Raw genomic sequence first — 20772 nt, 5'->3', positions numbered from 1 at the left:
CATATATTGCAAAAGAGTGTTGATGAATAGGTTAAGAGCATTTCTTGTTTTCCTGCAAGTTCATGCATTGCCAAACCTCAATTAGTAGTGCTGCTTCTGCTTTGTGGCTTAAATATGTGCATTTTATTGAAAAATTTGATGTGAAATAAGTCTTAGACAGTGGTTGGGGTCTGACAAGACTTTAGTGGCCTCAAGGTAATCACTAATGCAGACATACAGGTGAAATTCTTCCTGGGATAACTTCGGTTTACGGACTCCAGATGTGATGGAACAGGGCTTTGTATGAAGCCAAGCAGCATTCATTTGTAAGAGCCAGATCAAGTAAGGGGAAACGAAGCAGACCCGGAGAGGAACACGTGTCGGCGATTTGATTTGTAGGGCAATGAACGTGACAATTACTATAGCCTTCAAAGAAACTGACAACTGCATTTAAGACTTCAAAGCACTCAGGTCTCTTTTATCATGCAATTAGCTGAACAACTATAGATGGCTCCATCTTATCACAACATGTGGCTCTCCACACCACTCTTTTCCTGAGAACACAATGATTAGTTTAGCGTTTCATCTTTGGCCAGTCCCTGTGTGAGGTAGGCCGCCGCCGTTCGCTCCTGTAATATTCCTGAGATTCATTCACATTCTGCTTTCTGTCTTAAAGAAGGAATGCAAACACAGAGATAAGCGCAGACAGACTACTGTACACCAGGGGAAGCTTAAGGTGGATCTCTTACTTGCAATCTTTTCTGTAGACTGAATAAAATGATAATCATGTGCACTGCCAAGTTACATAATAAGAGGGTCCAAAATTTATACAGACATAATGAAAAAATGAAACAAATATTTATAATGAAACAAATAAAAAATAATGGTATGGTAATGGTATTTTTTCTCCCCACAGTCATCCTCTATTTGTGGGACAGAACAAGTGGGTAAACTGTCTTGGAGCTCAAAAGACATACTTCTCACACCTTTCGCCCATTGAATTTCCATGACTTTTCCATTTGCTTTTGATTATCTAATAAAGCTTTTTTTTTTACATAATTTTCCGTGTGAATAACAACTTCCAGCTTAGAAGTATTTTATAGCAAAAGCTAAAAATGTATATAATTATATTTAAAAAAATCAGTAATGCAATCATATGCAGATAAAATGTAATGACTTTTTATCTATCTATCTATCTATCTATCTATCTATCTATCTATCTATCTATCTATCTATCTATATGAATATATTTATGCATATTAAATTAAATATTGAATAAAATTACATTTGATTACGATTTAATTTAAATCGTAATTAAATAACATCAAATTTAATCATTAAATTAAATAAATTAAATAAACATTGAATGTAATAACATATCCTTGGCTTTTCCATGTCTGAAAATCACAACTCTAAAGCTCATTTTTATTTATTTAATTTAATTTTATTAATTTTTTTCATGATCATGGGAAACATAAAAAGAAGATGTCTAGTTAATCACCACTTACAAAAAAAGTTCAGGAAGGTCTTATGATTCAGGTGCATGGAAAACATTAAGAAGACAACACAAACCCCAAAAAAGAAATCATAAAAAAGGCATTAAAAAGAAAACCCGACAAATGAACCATGAGTCGGAAAGGTATTTCATTTAATCATGCTGGATTTTATTACAAGAAGTTAAAACCAATGTCTATTTTAGCATGCATTTATGGCTTTTTCCATTGCAGTTGTACAGAAAACTCAATTCATGCGCCATTCCCATGACAGGGGACACAAGGAGCATGCTTCGAGTAATGTATGTTATTTAATACCACCGCATCTCGTGACACAGGATATGCAATGAATTACAGAAGAAGAAAAAGGCATGTGAGATGCTGGCATGGCACAAGGAGTTTGGATTTGCTCAAGAAATTCCCACTGTCATTTGTGTGAGACTCTCCAAAAGTAGAGACCGGCTCTGACAGTTTTACACTGCACCAGATGGCAAGCAATCCTTCCCACTGTCACACTGGCTCCAGGCATGGCACAGCATTGAAACGTTCACACAAGTACATACAAACACACACACAGACCGCTCTGGCAAATCAATATGCCTGAAAACCACAGGGATTGGTTTCGCACTGTTTTCAAACTAGGCCAAACTCAAGCTTCCGTAAAATTTACTGTGCCACCGGAGGGCAGGCAGCAATCTATTTTGGAAACAAACCGAAATGGAAAACTCGTAGCCCTTGTCTCAGCAAATCTATCCGTGAGGCACCAAAATCACACAAGGCTGTGTGATTTTGGAGAGCCAGTCCGTTATGGTAGTTAGCACAATGCTAACTAGATAAAGTAAATGCATGTAAGCTACTACTAAGGGTGAGCGAGATGTGGTAATACTGGTAAAAATACTGAAGGTTAATGTGGTAATATATCATAAAAGCTAAGCTACAAAAGCAAACGCTGGGCTGAACACGGTCTAACACATTAGGGTCAATGTTAAACCTTAATCAACTTCTATTTCTGGATTGAGCTTTTAAATTCAACACTCACAGAGAGGGAGAGGATGGGAAAGCGAGAGACAGAAGGGGAAGAGATAAAAAGAGTAAGAGATACGAGTAGTGAATGAAAATATAATTAAATCAATGGATGACAACCCTTGAATGATGTTCACAGACAGTAATGCCAGTTTCCAGCGATGTGACAATAAGGCCACATGCAGTGGCATCCAAATGGCTACAGTGAAAATAAGGGAATCAGAATTTAAAAAGTTTACATTTATAAGCAGCACCTGGATTCTTGTCTAATTTCTGATAAGATTTTCAGAAGCTATGCCCATCTACACAGGCCACAAATGACATCAGAAATTAGGGTTGTAGCTACGCCCAGTACAATCCAACAGTGCATTGATCTGGGAGCCTTCAGTGTTAAAACAGGCTGTGTGTCCATTTGAACAGGCCATTAAAGATCACACCTGCTGACAGAGCAATTTAACCCATGAAATCCCACTGGTCACATCTATTTAGATTCTAGAATGCTTCTTTTCTTTTTTAGGGCCAGTAAAAAATTTTTTTAAAGAAAATTATATTTTTATTTTGCAAGGATGCAGTAAATTGATCAATAAGTGACAGTAAAGTCATTTATAATATTGCAAAAGATTTCTATTATGGCTAAATTCTGTTCTTTTAAACGTTCTATTCATCAAAGACTCTTGAAAGGAATTACCGTTTCCACAAAAATAGGATAATCTTACCGATCCCAAACTCGACAAATTTACTTGCTAATCAGTGACCTAGATATTACAATCTTTTTTTTCTTTTTTTTTTCCTGGTATAAAAAAATTTCAGAAAGTTTAAAAGTTCCTAAAACTTTATTTGATTTCAAGGTTTAAATTGGATTTTGAATCCCAGGTTCAGATTTTGGATCCCACTGTATGTTACTTTACTGTTTGTAATTTTCTATTGGATCTTTTATGACCAACTGAACCAATTTTAACCCAGTAGTAACCTTTTATTTATTTATTTATTTATTAAAGTCTGCTGCATTGGGCTGTTCAAGGAATAAAATGCATGTTTGTGTGAGACTTCACATTCCTTCACAGGACTCTCCAACTAACCCCGTTCAAGTGTTACACTGGGCAAAATCACCCTTACCTACCGCCAACACATCCCTCTGCAGATGAGAGTGAAGCAAGGTGAGGCACAGCCGCTGGCACTGCAGGCAAACCTGTGTTTATTTATAGGCACTTAACCCACTTTATATCACATTTATCAATGTCAGCCTTGTGTTCTAATCTAGCCCTCTGTCAGCGCATCATTAGTAAATGCTGATCCCCACTCTATAAACACACACATACACCAAATGGTAGAGAAGCAGCATGAACAGAGGTCTATCAGTCACCAAGAACAGGGTTTTCCAGATCTTGAGATCTTTGGAAGCGACTGCAATTATTGATTGTAAAAACACACTTCCATTTCAAAATAAATGATGCGTAATGAAGATCAGTAATATGTGTCAAAAAGGGGCCTCATTTTTAATTTAGCAATTGTTTGACATTTCGGGACTATTGTACCTTGCACTCCAATTGGTTAGATGGGGCAGCTATTTGCAGTAACACCGTATAGCAACTCACGTACATGGCACCTCTCAGTCTGAAGCAACTGAATGGAAACAAAAGCACTGGTTAAGAGACGCATTCTGAAAATGTTTTGAATGCATGGTCTTAAAAATGCAACTCTTATGTGGAAAAGTATTCAAAATAACCATAAAGCACATCTCCAGCTCTTGCACAGATCCTCTGAAATCAGCCAAAAATGACCTTTCTGCTTTCTCTATTACTATTTTTTGTTTCAAAATTCGGATTCACTGTTAAATCAATGTCAAGCTGCTGCTGTTGTGCATTTGTAGTTGCTGTTTGTTTCTGCCAACCAATGGTGCAAAAAAAAAAAACACACACCACCATTTTTATTAGGTCTCCATAGACAAAAGGGAGATTTAAAGGGACACATCTTCACACCGAACAGCTGCAAATGCTGTATAAGCGACTCCCTGCAACCAGATTCAGTCACAAGATTAAAAGGCACCAGACGAGCCTATAAATAGGCAGAAAAAAAAAATCACTCAGAGTTAAATTTGGAGAACAGTTATCTGGATTTGAGAAGGGGAGGTTTAACTACCTGTCCTTGACTTGCTTGTCTTTGCTGGCATGTGACTTTCCACATTCCTATCGACAACACAGATCATACTATTGCGAAAATATACATACACATACACGTACAGAATTACACACATGCACATCGCTCTGGCACTCGCTTTAACTCTCCTCGTTTGCAACCCGGGGCATCTTCCTTATGGGCAAGGGTGCATCTATTTCTGCTGGCTGGTGGGCGGTTCCAGCTCAGGACCACCGTAGTATTGGCTGCAGTTGGGGTCCCCCCTCACTTTGGGGGATGAGGGTATCTGGACACCAGTGTAAGGGTTGACACACCAACACTCGCCCCTCTGTCCATGGCTGGACATGTTGCACTGGAACACAAGAGATAGAAGATGATGAGAGACTGGCAGGGAAACATTGGGGGCTAAATGAAGCTCCTGGGCAAGCCCTCCCGCCTCATTTGACCCAGCATGTCTCATTGACCCCTACAGAGAACTCCCAAAATGAGGTCATAATTGAACTGGACATAGCTGACGCTCAGACCCAAAATAGGCAAAAGACTCTCAATTTTGTCCTCCAATGGCAAAGAACAAAAACTAACAAGTCCAATAATTACAAAAGGAACAGGATGATTGCAACACAATTAAGTATGGTGAGGTACACTGTTTTGTCCCTTGGGAACAGGGTTTACATGTTAAAACAACAGACCAGTTTTCTTCTTCAGGACACGTTTGTGTTTAAAGCTCCAACATGTCATGTCAGGAAACAGAAATAAAATATCATGATTGTGAATATGATTGATAACTTATGAAGTTTTCAGTCATCAAGCTTGCTGTCAGAGGAATGTCAACATTGCTGAAAAACATTTTATGATATAGTGTATAATTAACTATATATATATATATATATATATATATATATATATAGAAACATTAAGACTTCTTATGAAACTCCTACAGCTAAAATGTGTGACATCTTTTTTTCTGGAAAATAATCTGAGAAGCAAAAAGTATATATCAAATAGATTATAAAAAAGATCCATATGTGATTCTCTTTCCTCTGATAATGTCTTAAAACCAAGTCAAGCCACCTGACAGACGGACTAGTCAGTCAGCAAAATTTTCATTAGCTTGTAACTCTCTGCTCAGATACGGTTGCTTTGGCTTTGATAAAACAGCCTTCTGTAGAGAATTTGGGAATGTTTTACACAGTTTCTCTTTGGCTCCATCTTTGAGTCCTTAATGAACCTTCTACATGGAATTGGATAATACAACTACAGGAAGCTGCAGATTGTTGTGGAAAGGTTGTGCAATATCTCATACTCCTATTTCCCTATAGTGAAATTAACACCAGCTGCTATTCAAATGCGAGTACTTTTTGACCTGCAAATTGACTCAAATTGACGATGGACAAGAAGACTCGCAAAGAAAATCTATTTCAGCTGCTAATTTCCGACCATGATGATGTCTTTAAAAGGTTGAGTCGAATGTTGGTCTTTTCACCTGCTTAAGGTTGTACTGTCCTGTCTTGTCACAGTTGGGGAACTTCAGGTCATAAAGATTTTCCAAAGGTCCCTTGTTGTCATGGAATGTAATTCGGGAGATGTTCTCCAAAACTCTATCCAGCTCCTGTTGACACTGGCTCTGTAAGACCAAATACACACACAAACACAAACGGATGCATTTGAGCATTTCTTCAACTCAAACATATTAAAACATTATTACATTCTCACTAGTTTATTTTGTCAATCTCCATTGTCTAAATAACTAAATACACTCAAATAAGTCATATTTTCAATTTTTTTTTACATCAAATGCATAAGATCACAGCCTGAAATGATATAAAAACTATTTATTGTGAGGGTATGCTATTACCAGGATTTGTTTTAGATTTCAGAAAACTCCTTTGCAAGTTGTAAAAAATGAAAAATAAGTGTCAATGTAAAAGTATGCTGTTGACGTGAGATTTACATTGCTAAACAAGTAGAGTAACATCTGAGAAAACGTTAAATGCAATTAATAGCTTTTGTGATTTAATAAAATCTAAAACACATGCATTTGAAAAGAAGCAAAATAAGTGATGGAGACCTGGTACAATTAGGCAAAAGATAGAAGTAATGTGACTTTCATATAACAAAAAGTTAGTTAGCAAAATCCTCAAAGAAACACTTATATAAGGAGAGTGAGATAAACAGCATGTCGGCAGCCTCATGAAACATTTGTGTGGCTGATATAAATCTCGTACTTGAGCTAATTTGCTGGCTTAGTTCTGCCTCCCTACCTCTCCGCAAGGACAGGCATCGGCATCAAAGACCATTCCTGTCTCCCGTTCCTTCTCTTTTTCCCTATATCTCTCATGATGGCTGCTCCCTGCTTGGCCCAGGATAAGAGGGCACTGGGGGAAGAGGGCCTGCCAGGAATCTTATCCGTATCATGCGGATGAAAAGTGCTCCATCACAAAGCAGTGAACTGTCATCGGACATTCTCCTTGAATGTCTGCTTTTTATGGGATACGAGATGGTTACGCTATTGATTTATGACCCTCACAGAAAAGCTGTTTATTCGGTTTGGCTTTTTATTACCCTACCATTATCACTGGTTTGAATTTTTATTGCCATGGCTTCTTCATTTTATTGCATCTACCTTTTTATAGTACTTTCCAACATCCATTTGCTTTATCAACATATAATTTCGCCGTAGTTACTATTGCTTTCAGCTCAGCCAATCCAGACCCAGTGTGCTTCATAATACAGCTATTGTTGTCTTCACTGCTGTACGTTTATGGTCACATCGATTGTCTTTTCTAAAACTATTTCTTTCCCAACAGTGGTATAGAATATGCTCAATGAGGAGGAAAATATGAGCGGGATGTAGGAGTTTTCCAGATCAATGCACTTAAGGTGCCTTTTAAATGGTGAAGATATGCTAATGACAACGTAAAGCAGACAGGCTTGATCTTATAAAGTTGTCATGCAAAACAAGCCCTACATCTGAGCTACTAAGAAACCTGCCAGAAATGTCATTTACTTTCGAGTTGCACTTTAAAAAAAAAAGAAAAAAAGAAAAATCATTTGCCAAATGAAGTAAATTAGCAAGAGAATTTGTATATTGGCTCAAAACATTAGATGATGCGTGATAGAGATGGTGATTGGGGTGTTGCAGTGGTCACTTGGCTGAGGATTTAAGAGTCCAGGTAAAGCATGGTACAAGTCCAAGAAAAGTTAATTAACTCTCTGTGGACTTGCGTGATGGCCAAATTCGACAAGCACTGGCTCATTCCTTGTTTCAGCAGAGATGGCAGCCGTTTGTTCTACCTTGGCAATCCCAGTGTGACTGTGTGCTATCACCGGGCAGCGTTTTAGACATCAGAAATCACTGGTTAATTAGGTAACTAAGGAAATGATCACGTTTTCAACTGAAAACATAGTGAAAATGGCACCAGAAAAAAAAATGCTTAATACGAAAAACACCCCAAAAATCAGCTTACAGCAGTTTCTGCACAGCTCCAATCATGAAAATAACATACTGAAGCAATAAATTATGCACTGACAAACAACCTCAGACCACAGAATTATAGCAACATCAAATAGAGAGGGTTGTACAAAGCACATACCGTAAATCTGAACCCCAGAGGACTGTGTTAGGAAAATTAATGTTTAGCTGAAAGGAGAGTGTCTGTGTCATAGTGAGTGAGTGTCTGCGTGTGTTGTGTGACCTTGTAGCATTGTGTATGTGGTGTGTTAGTCTGATAACCAGAAGAGGGCACTACCGTACTGAACACAGGTTTTTATTTCTGTTGGTCTAAGATTCTTTGTGTTGTCCTTTCGTATGAGTCGCTTCGGCGTTCACCAGTACTCAAGAGGGACACTCACCTGTCTGGAGTGAGGTGTTTTGGGATCATCCAGGGAGCTGTACATCCTGGTCCTCTTGTTGTTGTGATGCTGCTTCACAGCTATTTCCTTAATGTGCTGGTAGTTGTTTTCTTTGCCAGGCTTCTTCACTGGAGGGAACCGTGTGCTATTTACTTCTCCTAATAAAGGGAAGAGTAGGTTACAGGATTAAAAAATAAAAAGTTAATTATTTATTTATTTAAATAAAGAGAATGTTAAAGGCTGGCATTAATGACCTGTGAAGAGGCCTGTGAAGAGATATGTGCCTTTTAGGTCAAAATGTGCCTGGCAAATCATAAGTAAACTACTAATAACAAAGATATACTTTTATCCTTATTTTATCCTTTTTTTTCTCAAAATATCTTATTTTGTGCTACACAGAAGAAAGTCAGTAATACAGGTTTGAAACAGCATGAAAGTGACTAAATTATTTTAAAAAAAAATTAATTTTATTTTTGAGTGAACTATCCCTTCAAGTAAAAAATATATTTACAATTACTAATATTTAATTGATAATAATTACAATAATTTCGAAATATCTTTACTACAACAACATTTCATAGCATTATGCTCAAAAATAAATAAATAAAAACTTCCAATGACAAAGACTCTTCGAAAGTCATCTGACAAAAAGACAGTAAATGGGTTTGAAACGAAATGAGGATGAGTAAATACTGACAGAACTATTCTTTTGACCCCTTTATATTCGAGGGAGCATCAAAGCTCAGAGACACTGAACAAACCTCTGTATTTGATCCTGAATGTACTGTAACAGCAAATATGTATTAGGCTATGTATACTTTTGGACTTTGTATATGGCGAATTAGCTACATGTTCCTTTTGGTAATATCACTTGCACAGAGCAGGTCACTTGGACTCTAGCCGGCCCTTTGAAACTCATGCCTGCATTGAAGTCTGCTCCTTTTCCTGGCCCATCGACATTAAAAAGCAGAACCCTCAGGCCTCGAGCCCAGAGCTGCTCAAATGAAGTCAACGCAGGGTGAGTATGAGAGCCTAGAGATCTGAAAGGGGGCACTCTGAGCATTGTCCAGCACTGAATACTGTGGTCTAAAGTTTCAAGCCTAATAGTAAGGAACAGACCTAAGAATAGTGTCTGAAATAGCAGGCGACTTTGCCAGAGTTTGCCTCACTAAAGAAATTATTGGCGGGTGTGCTTCAGCAGACACCTGCCATTACGTCTCCTCGGAAGCATCCCTGTTCCACACTCTCATCCCTGGGCCTACACCAGCAACACTTCCCACTCACAGTTCCTCTCTCTTTCCAAAGGCTTAGTGTGTGGGCTGTGCGGTTGGGGAGTGGACAGGAACTCTTTCAAGGCCTGGGCCGGTTTCTCTCTCACTTCTCCCAAGGACGCACGACATGCTGTTGAAAAGTCAAGTGCCACTTGTGAAGTTACACTGACTGTGGAGTTAGGGGGTGTGACCGAAGCGTGAATCCTTATAAGGGAAAACAACTAATGATTCCTAACACTGTGTCTACACCGGATGTGAGCAGTGCGGCTAGACAAAATACTACAGAACCACTGATCTATAATAGAGATTCATTATATATAGATCAGTCAATAGAACTCATTATATTCAGTGATGCTGTCTACATGGATGCTGCGCGGTGCAGCGTGACACCAGAAATCCCTGACAGTACTGCTGCCGCATTCAATTTATGTCAAGTTGACACACATTTCAAATGATTTTCAAAGGTCACATCCAGTGTAGACAGTCTTTAGCTGATGCGCAGCGGCGCCAGTGTTGCCAATTGGGCTACTTTAACACTGTTGCCACAGGCTGATTTTCATGTCCGTGGGTTGAAGCAACACCAATAAGGTTATATGATATCTTGAATGTGAATTTTACTGGAGGATCCCCGCCGAAAAATGTGTGTTTTACCCCCTGGAATGTGATTTTTACTGGAGAACCCCCCTCGAAACGTAATTGGGCTAGTTTTAGGCTAGTTTTGAGTAGCAATTGGGCTGGTTTTGTTGCGAAAACCTGGCAACCATGGTGTAGACAGGGTGTAAGGAGAGATGACTGAGGACGATGGCGAATGATTTGCAGATCCTCAGTACCACACTGACAAACATATAATCTTGTGTGGTAAGTACTGCTGCTCCATAGTGTGTGTGTGTGTGTGTGTATTTTATTAACAGCATTTATGATGTGACAAGCCAAAAACACTCAAGGGCAGTTCTGCTCTGGTTGCATGCTACCACCCGTAATTAAGCATTTTACATCTTCTCCATCACTGCTGATTTGGTTTAATCTATGCATACTTCTCTAATGAGCTGAAACTGCAGGCTTTCTCCAGGATTTATCAAAATGCAGAGGTCTGACAGCAGGATTATAACCAGCCGTATTGGTTTACAGTACAAAATCTACTGATATATACAAACATGCACTCAGCGCCACACCACATGAAGCTCTTGTAACCAGTAAGCTCTGGTCAATTTGTGGATGAACTGAGGAACAATGCATGCTGGGAAGGCAACCCAAAGGCATTGACATTGATTGAAACCTGTCCACAATTTACCCATCTGGTTAAACATTTACAGAAAACGCTTTTTCAACCCACACGGCTAGGAAGAGCAAGCCGAGCGGCCATGTTATTTTTCCAAACAGGCTGCAGCGAGCACGCTGGCTAACAGAATGTGTCAGTATGAAAAAGTAATGCAAGAAAAACATAAGCAGCTGTGATGCCCGTAAACCCAGCTTGTATCTGGCTCTCTTTATTCCTTAGATAACCATGTGGCCTTTTGTGAAGGTTGTAACTTACCACGGCAGCATGAAACAACAGAGCAGAATGTAATTTAATTTCCTTTCTTTTGTGGAACTACTCGACTTACAGGAAAGCTATGCCAATGTCCGGCAAAACAAGACCAGGTGTGTGAGGGTTTTGTGAAAGCTAACTGTTGGTTTTGGTGGGTGCATAATGACTTCCCTTGGGATGTGTTGTTATGGTTAACTAAAAATAAACTATTAAAAACATTTTTGGTAATTAAAATAAGGTTGAAATAATATAACATTTAAATATTAAATGAAAGTACTAAAAATACGAATTGATACAAAGTGCGAAAACGGATACAAGAGCTACAGGTAGCTGACATTTGTCCCCAATAACCACAAGCATAAAAAAACACTTCTACTGTTCTGTTCTACAAGAACTTCCACTGGTGTCCTCTATGTGTCCTCTACATCATTAAAACATCTGTTCAGTGTCTTAGCATTTCACACTTTCTCTGATTCCACTTAAGAAAATTGTTCTGAGAAGTAATTTGTCACTATTCCCTAGGAGCAGTTCCCCATTTTTTCTCCCCCATTTTATGAAAAAGCGTTTGAGATTTCATTCAACCTAAACTACCCGCCCTGAGCCTCTTCTCAATGCACGGTGGATGCCAGCACTTTTCTCTGTCTTACTCGTCTACTCTCCCTCGCTCTCTTTTATCTTTTCTGTAATTGCATATGCAAAGACTAAACAGCGATGTTGTACGGTCATAAATCAGAGGCCTGCTGAGGGAGCCTCAATGACTCAGCAGCCACTGTGCACAAAGGAAATGTTCTCTGCAGCCAAATGAGTTTCAGTCCTTGAGTTTGTGCATGAGTGCATGTGCTTTTGCTGATAATTTCTATAATAAAAATAGATTTTAACAATTTTTTCTAGAGTCATGCAGGTATTCAAAGGTGCTTCTGAAATAAAAGTTATTCATGAATACACATTAAATAAAAAATGGAGTCACAAATCTGCCTGCAAATAAACATCAAAATGAAAAGTGCTGTATAGATATTATCCACTATACATATTAACACTCAGTATAATAACATGCTCGCATTACAAGCAGATATCAATATAGAATGATCAACATTGAGTCATTTCAAATTCCGTTCAGTAATGTTCAAATTAAAACCTGTGTGAATTTAGTATCCTAAAATGATAGTTCACCCAAAAAAAAAAAAAGAAAGAAAGTACTGTCATCTTTTACTCACCTTCATGTCATTGTAAACCTGAATGCACTTATTCTTCTGTGGAATAAGCAAGAAAATGTTTTGAATAGCATTTTGGGTGAACTATGCCTTTAAAGGCACTAGTATTCCTCAACAGTCAAATCAGTTTTGACAAATATAATGACCTAGTTTTAGTGTTAAGATTTGAGCCTTTGAGGAAACAACTTGAAGTCGAAGTTTTCCTCAGGAAATGCCTTGGATTCATTTTGTGAAGTACTGTTGATCTCCATTTGGCACCATGGCAACTACAGCCTCCTGAGTGTCAAGGACTGCCTGAGCTTCAGCTTTAGACAAGTGGTTGAGCAACAAGCTTATAAAACTCAGTGATAACACACTTGGCATAGTGCTAAGCGTGGGTCTCAGGAAGAGGCTTTGCTAAGTAGAGCTGTCATTGGGTCACAGAAAGAATGTATTAAAAACTCTGGATCGCAGTTTTCAGGTTACACTGTGTCCTAAACAATTTTCAAATGATGAGCATTTCAACTACATTGAACATAAAAAAACTGAACATGATTTTAGTTTTAGATAAAGAATATCTAGTTTATTTTATAACCCACTTGCATTAAACATGAAAATGCCATAACACTACAGATAACAGCAGAGATTTTGTATGCTACTACTTAAATGATTTTATTTAACACTTTAACTGGTAGCTTGGTGTAATTTCCGATTCATCAGACCATGCTTCCTGATTTGGTGTTATTTTATCAGAAATTGTCATCTAAAATTTGAATTTTTATCAGGCTCCTATGTTGAGGTTCAGTCATTTTACTTTAATGGCAATGTATAAGTAATTTTCTATGCCATTAAAGTGAAATAACTGAACAGAAATATAGGAGCCTGATAAATATGCTCATTTTAGATGAAAACCTTAGAGGCTTTTGCATCTGAACTCTTCATACTGCTCTGCCGCTTTTACACCAAAAGTGATTTAACAGCAATAACAATGTTGTCACTGTTAACTAAAACTATTAAAGAACATTTGTTTATATCACCTATAAAATCACCTATATAAAAGTTAAAAATCCTAATTCTTCTCAGGCATAACAAAATGGGCCTGCTGACAGGAATGTAGCTGTGTGCCGAGAGGTATAAACACTATTAACGCTAGATTCGTATTCTTTGCACTAATTTCATAGTGAATATACCTGCTGCAGTCAAAATTGACATTTTCGTGTGTATCAGTTGGGCAGGCAGGCAGCCAGCATTATAGCACGTGGTGAAAGATGGCTGGATGTGTCAGACTGTGTATTTTGCTGACGCTCGTTTTTCGTCACTCTAGTCTGTGGGGGGTTGTCCAGGATGGCCTTGGGGAGAAAGGACACACCAGTTTTTGTGTTTTTTTTTATTGCTTGTTTGACACCATGACACTCCAGTTGCCCTGGAGCAAAAGTAACGTCAGGGCACCTACAAGGAGGCTCTGGTGTCACAGGTCTCGACAAGCAGCCGCCTCCCAAGGCATCCCCACTGCAGGCACTGGAAAGGTGTTGAAAAAAGCATGTCTCAGCACATCAGACCCCGAAGGGATCCAAGGGCAATCAGAGTACACACGATACAAGGAGAAAGAGGAAAAGACTGAAAAACAAACATGGGATACAAACCGCTAGCTCGAATAAACATGAGACTGCAACTTTTTACCTGCTTTTATCTATGGTTGTATTGATATATTTTAAGTGTGCATTTTATTTGTAAGTATTTTAATTGGTGTCATTTTGGATTCATCAGACTATGTTTTCTGGTTCTGTCATTTTATCATCATCCACATTGAGTTGCATGATGACATCACTGAATCAACAATGAACTGACTGAAAAAAATAGACTTTACTATTGTCCTCCTGTAAATATACATCTGTATTGTATATTTATGTAAAACTACATAAATAAAGGTGACTTGACTGTCAGAAGAAAATTATTGTACATTGACTGATGCTCGCTTTGAGCGGTGTTGAAACAGTTAACTAGTATGATAAAAATATTTTGCGATAACTGATGTTAAAATATATATAAAATGAAAAACAAAAGAAAATTAATGTTCCAAAAATGTTAAGCTAAAAAAAAAAAAATAAATAAATAAATAATAATGAAAAGAAATTGCTTTAAATTAAAAAAATTAAAATTAAAATTAAAAGTAAAAATATAAAAAATACATAAGCCAATTCATAATATTAATAAATACAATAATCATATATAAATAATTAAAAATTACACTGGCTTAGAGAAACATGATGTTGTAACATTTTATTTAATTTTATTTTATTTTTTACTCACTCTCATGTTGTATTAAACCTTTTTCATTCATTAATGAAGCACACACATTATGTTGGGCTAAATTTTGAGTCTGATTTTTATTCCTCACAAATTGCCAAGCCCCCAAGAGCATTATAAAAAAAAAGATTTAAAAAATAAATAAATAAATAGTCTATAGTCTACAAATAGTCTACAGCTCATGTAAGGCATCTGAAGTCATATGATAACTTTTGTGCAAGGAGCAGACCACAATTTAAGACTTTCACTAATCTTAAAGTTCACAAATCACAAATATAATTTGCACTATATTCCTAGTCATCTAACTTAATATTAATACTCTCCCTCTCTGCTATAGTTTTGAAATATCATATGTAGAACCAATGGTGTTTATCATCAAATCTGGTGTGACATCTAAATATTCCAGCTTGTGTTCATTAAAAAATTATTAGATTTGTGAACTCTTAAGATTAATGAATAATGGCTTAGATTTCGGTCTGCTCTTCGAGACTTCTAATGAATTAGTATATACTTTTATGGTTCTTTTTGTATGTATAAACTGCCATCATTTGGAAATAGAGCAGTTCTTTATGGTTGGAAAAACATGAAGATTAATAAATGATGACAACATTTTGTCTTTTAAAATCCTTTAAGTGCCATGCTAAAGGTCAGAATGATGACAGAGTTCCTCAGTTGTGTGTTCACACACACTGCCTCATAGGCCTAGTTCTTCTCAAAACCCTGGATATGGATAAAACATATTCTAGACTTCTTGAAACTGATCCAAAGTTATAGACAAGGGAACATTATGTAAGCCAGCATCTGTGCACTGGTTAAGTGTCATAACTCCCATCAGCTCCTAATGCATGCTGGATCATACTTGAGGCAGCTGCCTATGAACAATGCTAACTACAGGTGGTGCACTATGCTCACAGTTGAGGCACAAATCTACAGTGAGTTTTCAGATAATTAAGAGATGCTCAGTGTGATGAAACTACAGGATTCTGAATCTAATCCACCAGCCGCAGTGCGGAATGAGCCTTCATTTTTGAGATGCAGTGACTGGGTGCCAAATTACAACATTTTGTTAATGCTATACAGATGAGTTGCCATTACAGTAAAACACAAAGGCAAGCAGAGAACACAAAGAAGAGGATCAGAGGTCCTGGATGTACCACCTTGTAGTGAGTTTTCATAATTACAACATTGAGAGTTCACTGCATTAACCAGCCTTAATAGACATTTTTGTTTTCTGTTAAGAAGAAACTAAAGTACTGGACATGAATGGACACTGGCCTTTGGCTATCAAGATTTTCACAAGACTTTCAGTAATCGTACTCATATCACGAATAGATGATCTTCTATTTTCTACATAATCACAGTAGATGGTATAATTTCACCTTGTGGAGATTTAATAAATGTTGGCTGTCTGTGCAATAAAAAGGTTTCGTTTACATATACTACCCACACTGTAACTATACAAAATTGGTTGAAAATTGGCAAATGTACAGTTTACCTGCTATTTTCAAAATCTTTGAGAGCCATACAAATATCATTTGCAGTCATCTTTGTATGAAAAATGTATTTTTCACAGAACAATAAAGAAAATAATACAGTGCCAGAAAAACATGATTGTGAGTAATGGTGAACTTTAATGATCTTTAGAGCCGACAGTATTTTCTGTTAATTAGAAACCTGAGTTGGAATGGCTTGGAAATGAGCAGATTAATTGCTGGTGCTGGGCAACCCTGTTGCTTTGTGTTTACTGGTATCCCAAAATACACCATGCAAACACTGCACAGACAGTGCAGTGGGGCAGATTCACAAGGGTGCCTGGATGGGCCTCAAAGTTCAGTGTGAAAAAGTCCAATTTGTGCCAGGCGGCATTAGCCTTTCACCCTTTAAATTCTTGGAAAATTCAACAGCACAACAGGATAGCGGCTGATAATTAAAAAAAAAAGCAGAGGCATTTGGCACCATTTAGTCATCAGACATTTGAAAATTCTTTATTTTATTAGAAAATTAGGTCACATATTTCAGTTGCATGGCAAACCTCTAGAGCAAAAGACACGGCCTCTGTTGACACCCACATGGCATTATGCAAATGAGATTATCAAGGCAATAGGCAGCATTGTGCATAATACACTTAAATAGGAATATTTCCCAATTCAGATAGAACTAGTCCCGGACAAAGTTTCATAAGACGTATGTACAGTTTCCTGGCTGAGTGCATTCAGTGATGTCCACATCCAGACACTCCCACCCGGCCACCTTAGTAAAAACTCTTGAAAGTTCTACGTTGTAGGTCACTTTCAACCTTAAAGGAAAATAGACAAAAAAATTCCCATTCTTCAGAGACCACCGCATTAAGGCTGAACGCATAAAAAGGAAGAAAAAGGGATAATGCAAATAAAAGAATGGCAAACATCACAGTGTCGACAGTTTAACAGGTGATAAGCTTGTTTTTTTACTGAGGGGATCAATGGTACCACGGTCAACTGAATTTCAACACTGGTCATCCTTCTGCACTCAAAAGCCTTGGTTTCAAAAAAACTGTCACAATGTTATAGATCTTCAACTGCTTCTAAATGAGGTTACAAAAGCAGTTGACCTCAAAAGTCTAAGGCTGCTGCTTACTGATCTAATCTGACTGTATCATAACCTAACGACTAATTATAAAAGTGTGGTTAATACAGTATGGTGCTTTTTAATCCAACCGATTAAAGTAAATATAATATGGTTTCCACAAATTTAGACAATGAGTTTCCATAGTTTTTCCAGTTGTTTGTGACCACCAGATCGGCTTAACATAATTAGAACAATTTGGACCTGCAGCAACTATAGAAATTTTTCATGAATTTTCCAGTCATTTATTACTGAATAAAGCCTGTTCCCACCAGCAGCGACCTGCATTGATGAAACGACCTGAACTCAATGACTGCTAGTGACAGGACGTGGGTGTGTCCAGCAACTCAACATGAGAAAAAGTTGAAAAAAGTTGAAACTTTTGCTAAAGTGGAGCACCATGTTATGAAGATATTTTCTCCACAAGCTACATACTGCTCTATAAAAATTACATTTCTAAAATCCATAGAAAATAATTACTTTAAACTCTCTCTCTCTCTCTCTCTGTATATATATATATATATATATATATACATACATATATATATACATATATACATATATATATATATATATATATATATATATATATATATATATATATATATATATATATAACTTACAATTATCTTCCATGTTGTTTATGATTACTTAAAAACTTTTACTTAAAAAAGGTTGACTAGGTTTTTAAGTTTCAATTTCTAGTTGATTAAATATCTGAAAATTTGTTATAGGCTATATATTATTATTATTATTATTATTTCAGTGAATAACCATGACCATGATTTAATAGCCTAATGGATTAATTCCCATGACTTTGCCAAAGAAATTCAAATTTTATCTGCCTGACATCTGGTTTTCCACTGCATTTCCATTATGTAAGTTACTGATATAAACAAAATCAAGCACGTATGAGCAGATGCACCAGAGGCAGTTAAGACAGAAGTTGGTGATCTAGGAAAGGGTCTATATAAATAATCAAACAAGATGATGGAGGAAAGGGTGCCAGAACAAAGACCCTGCTCTAATATTTGATTCAGGGTTGATTTCCCAATTCCTGACACATGAACAGTAGAGGAGACATGAAAGTGCAGCATCATCCGTGTGATACGCATACATTTCGGCAGCGGCTGTGCATCAATTCATGTTCTCAAACAAGTCTTGAGACTCACCGCTGTGCCATGACTCCTGGTTGGTCATGGTGGGCTCCAGGTCTACTTTGTTCTCGCATCGCCCGAGTCCCTGTATCAGCTGCTCCAGCGGTAACTCTGAATTGGCGCTTGGGTAACACCTCAAACCGCTGCCGCATCTCGGCGTGTAGACTCCGCACAGCTCGCCCTTCTGCCTGGCACAAACCGGACAGCAACCGCAACCCGGTTCCCTGACAATCTCGCAAGAGGTGGTGAGCTTGGGACACGCCGCCTGGCGCTCCGCGGTGCAGCTCGGGCAGCGGAACACGATCTCCCCGAGCGAGCCGTGCAGGAGCAACAAACTGCAGAGCAGTGCAGAAAACATGCCGTTATCTTTAAGCCTGACAGATGTCGGTATTATGCAGGAGACTTCAGGTAGAAAAGTAAAAGTGCGTTTGGGAACAGGTGAGGTTCGCCGGAGAGCTCTGCTGGGTCCTATTTGCTGTCATGTTACTCCGAAATGACATCACGTCAAAAGCTATTCAAATACAGATAGATAGGCTTGGTAGAAAATGTGCGACTGTTTCGTACTTCAACTGCGAGAGATAAGCTGCTTGTTTTGGGGGGAAAAAACCTGTTAGCTTGTGTGTTTGTTATGGTTGCCAGTAATGTTATTTTTCTTAAGTTTAAAATGTAGTTACAGTTACATCCCAAAAAAAAAAAAAAATTCCCTCTACGTTTATTTTTATAACAATAAAACCAATTATGTATTGACTGGACTGACATTTTCTATTAGTTTTCGGCGCGAACATTAAAATTTTCTCTTGTGCTACTGACCTTATGTAGCTCCGCCCATTTTCAGCGCCGCGCTCGTTGTCTTCTGTCTTAAGTTTGTATTCCCACAAAGTTAAAGGTATGGAATTACTTTTGTGCCAATAAAAATGATTTCTTCAATAAACTTATAAATCACAGTAAAAATCTTTGACTCCATTTTTAATACAATGCATGTTTTGCTAACTGTTTTCTCCTCTTACTATCTTTATTTACAAATAGGCTTCCAGAGTTTTAGTTTCTGAAGCTTTCATTTAAGCTTATGAAGTTAAGGTCATACGAATTCTGAATGTTGCAAAAATCTTTCCGGGCTACTGACATTTGTTTTGTTATGACTTACGCTTCTAACATTATATTGCTCATGATAACTTTCGTTAACTCTACAACAAACAAATCTACATCACCAGATAATTACTCTTTAACAGCGATGCTAAAATTGAAGTTCCAAAGACAAAATTATAAAGACAGCTTCGCGCTTGTGTCTTTGTGTCTATAGAAATGGTATTTTAGAGCTTAGTACCATCAGTTAACGTTAAATATGTTTTAACAAAACACCTAAAGACATTTTGTGATTTTGTTTTATTTATTTATTTTTATTTATTTTTTTATTCGAGTCTGTAAACAAATACTTTGTTTATTGATTCACAAACCGCTGGAGTGGCCTATCGTGTGAGGTTACCTCGTCAGGCGATTACGTGTGCCCATTCTGACTAATGTGAAATTTTTAGGGTTACCGAAACTTTGTTTGAAAACTATTTAAACTTATTTACTCATGTGTAAATGCATTATCTTCTTTTTAAGACATTTTATTTAAACTTTATTTAAGTGGGTTCAAGCTTAAAACACAGTAAGGCATGACAAAGATTCTTTTACACTCTCTACGATCTTCATCCATGATGATTTTATGAATTATTATTTGTATTTTTTTATTAACTAAGTTCGGGAAGAGCTTGTACAGATAATTAACCTGGCCAATTCATTATCAGCAATCACATCATCTATCCTATCAGCTTGAGACAGACCCTCTATAAATAGCCTAAGCCATCTTACCTTCATTCTCTCTACAGTCTTTCAGCATCCCTCCACCACCCCGACTGCTCACCATCAGCCTGTTCCTACCCTAGTATGGGGGAACGATCTGGGTCCGGGAAAAATACAGAGCCCGGAGCCCTCTCCCTGGACAGCACGGCAAATACTACACATACCATTTATCCCGCTTTATTATCTGCAGGACTAACTCTTGAAAAACGTTGCTATGTTGGCAAAATGTAAATGTAGTGGTAGTTGATTGTAAAATTGGCCAACCATAATGCTAGATTGTTGTATGTAATTGCCATTAGATTGTTATGCAGTTGCCAAGTTGTTTCGAGTCTTTTAAGCATGTTGCTATATGATTGCTATGGTGCTCTATGACTTAGAAAATAAAAA

General features: G+C 37.5%; 1 protein-coding gene and 1 long non-coding RNA gene across 4 annotated transcripts; both read right to left on the bottom strand.

Annotated features, from left to right (window-relative positions):
- Positions 1-3312: 3312 nt before the first annotated feature.
- On the bottom strand, positions 3313-3534 carry LOC132153175 (uncharacterized). Its single transcript, XR_009436625.1, has 2 exons — positions 3466-3534; positions 3313-3425 (listed from the first exon to the last, which is right to left on the bottom strand). It is a non-coding gene; the product is annotated as an uncharacterized LOC132153175 (long non-coding RNA).
- A 12-nt stretch (positions 3535-3546) lies between these two features.
- Positions 3547-19097, bottom strand: igfbp2b (insulin-like growth factor binding protein 2b). 3 transcript variants are annotated; one of them, XR_009436624.1, is made up of 5 exons: positions 18556-19097; positions 8484-8641; positions 6115-6255; positions 4635-4983; positions 3547-4118 (listed from the first exon to the last, which is right to left on the bottom strand). XR_009436624.1 is itself a non-coding variant. In XM_059562492.1 (4 exons), the coding sequence occupies exons 1-4, from the start codon at positions 18896-18898 to the stop codon at positions 4825-4827; spliced, it is 801 nt and encodes a 266-aa protein (XP_059418475.1). In that variant the 5' UTR covers positions 18899-19097; the 3' UTR covers positions 4450-4824. The 3 variants fall into 3 exon arrangements, 1 of the variants encoding a protein (XP_059418475.1); XR_009436623.1 differs by lacking the exon at positions 3547-4118 and adding an exon at positions 4450-4550; XM_059562492.1 differs by lacking the exon at positions 3547-4118 and having other exon boundaries at positions 4450-4983.
- Between the last annotated feature and the right edge of the window lie 1675 nt (positions 19098-20772).

This window comes from Carassius carassius, chromosome 11 (assembly GCF_963082965.1).
Source record: "Carassius carassius chromosome 11, fCarCar2.1, whole genome shotgun sequence".
In the NCBI taxonomy this organism is placed as follows: Eukaryota; Metazoa; Chordata; class Actinopteri; order Cypriniformes; family Cyprinidae; genus Carassius; species Carassius carassius.
Note: the sequence above shows the minus strand (reverse complement) of the source record. Positions and strands in the feature narration are given on the sequence as shown.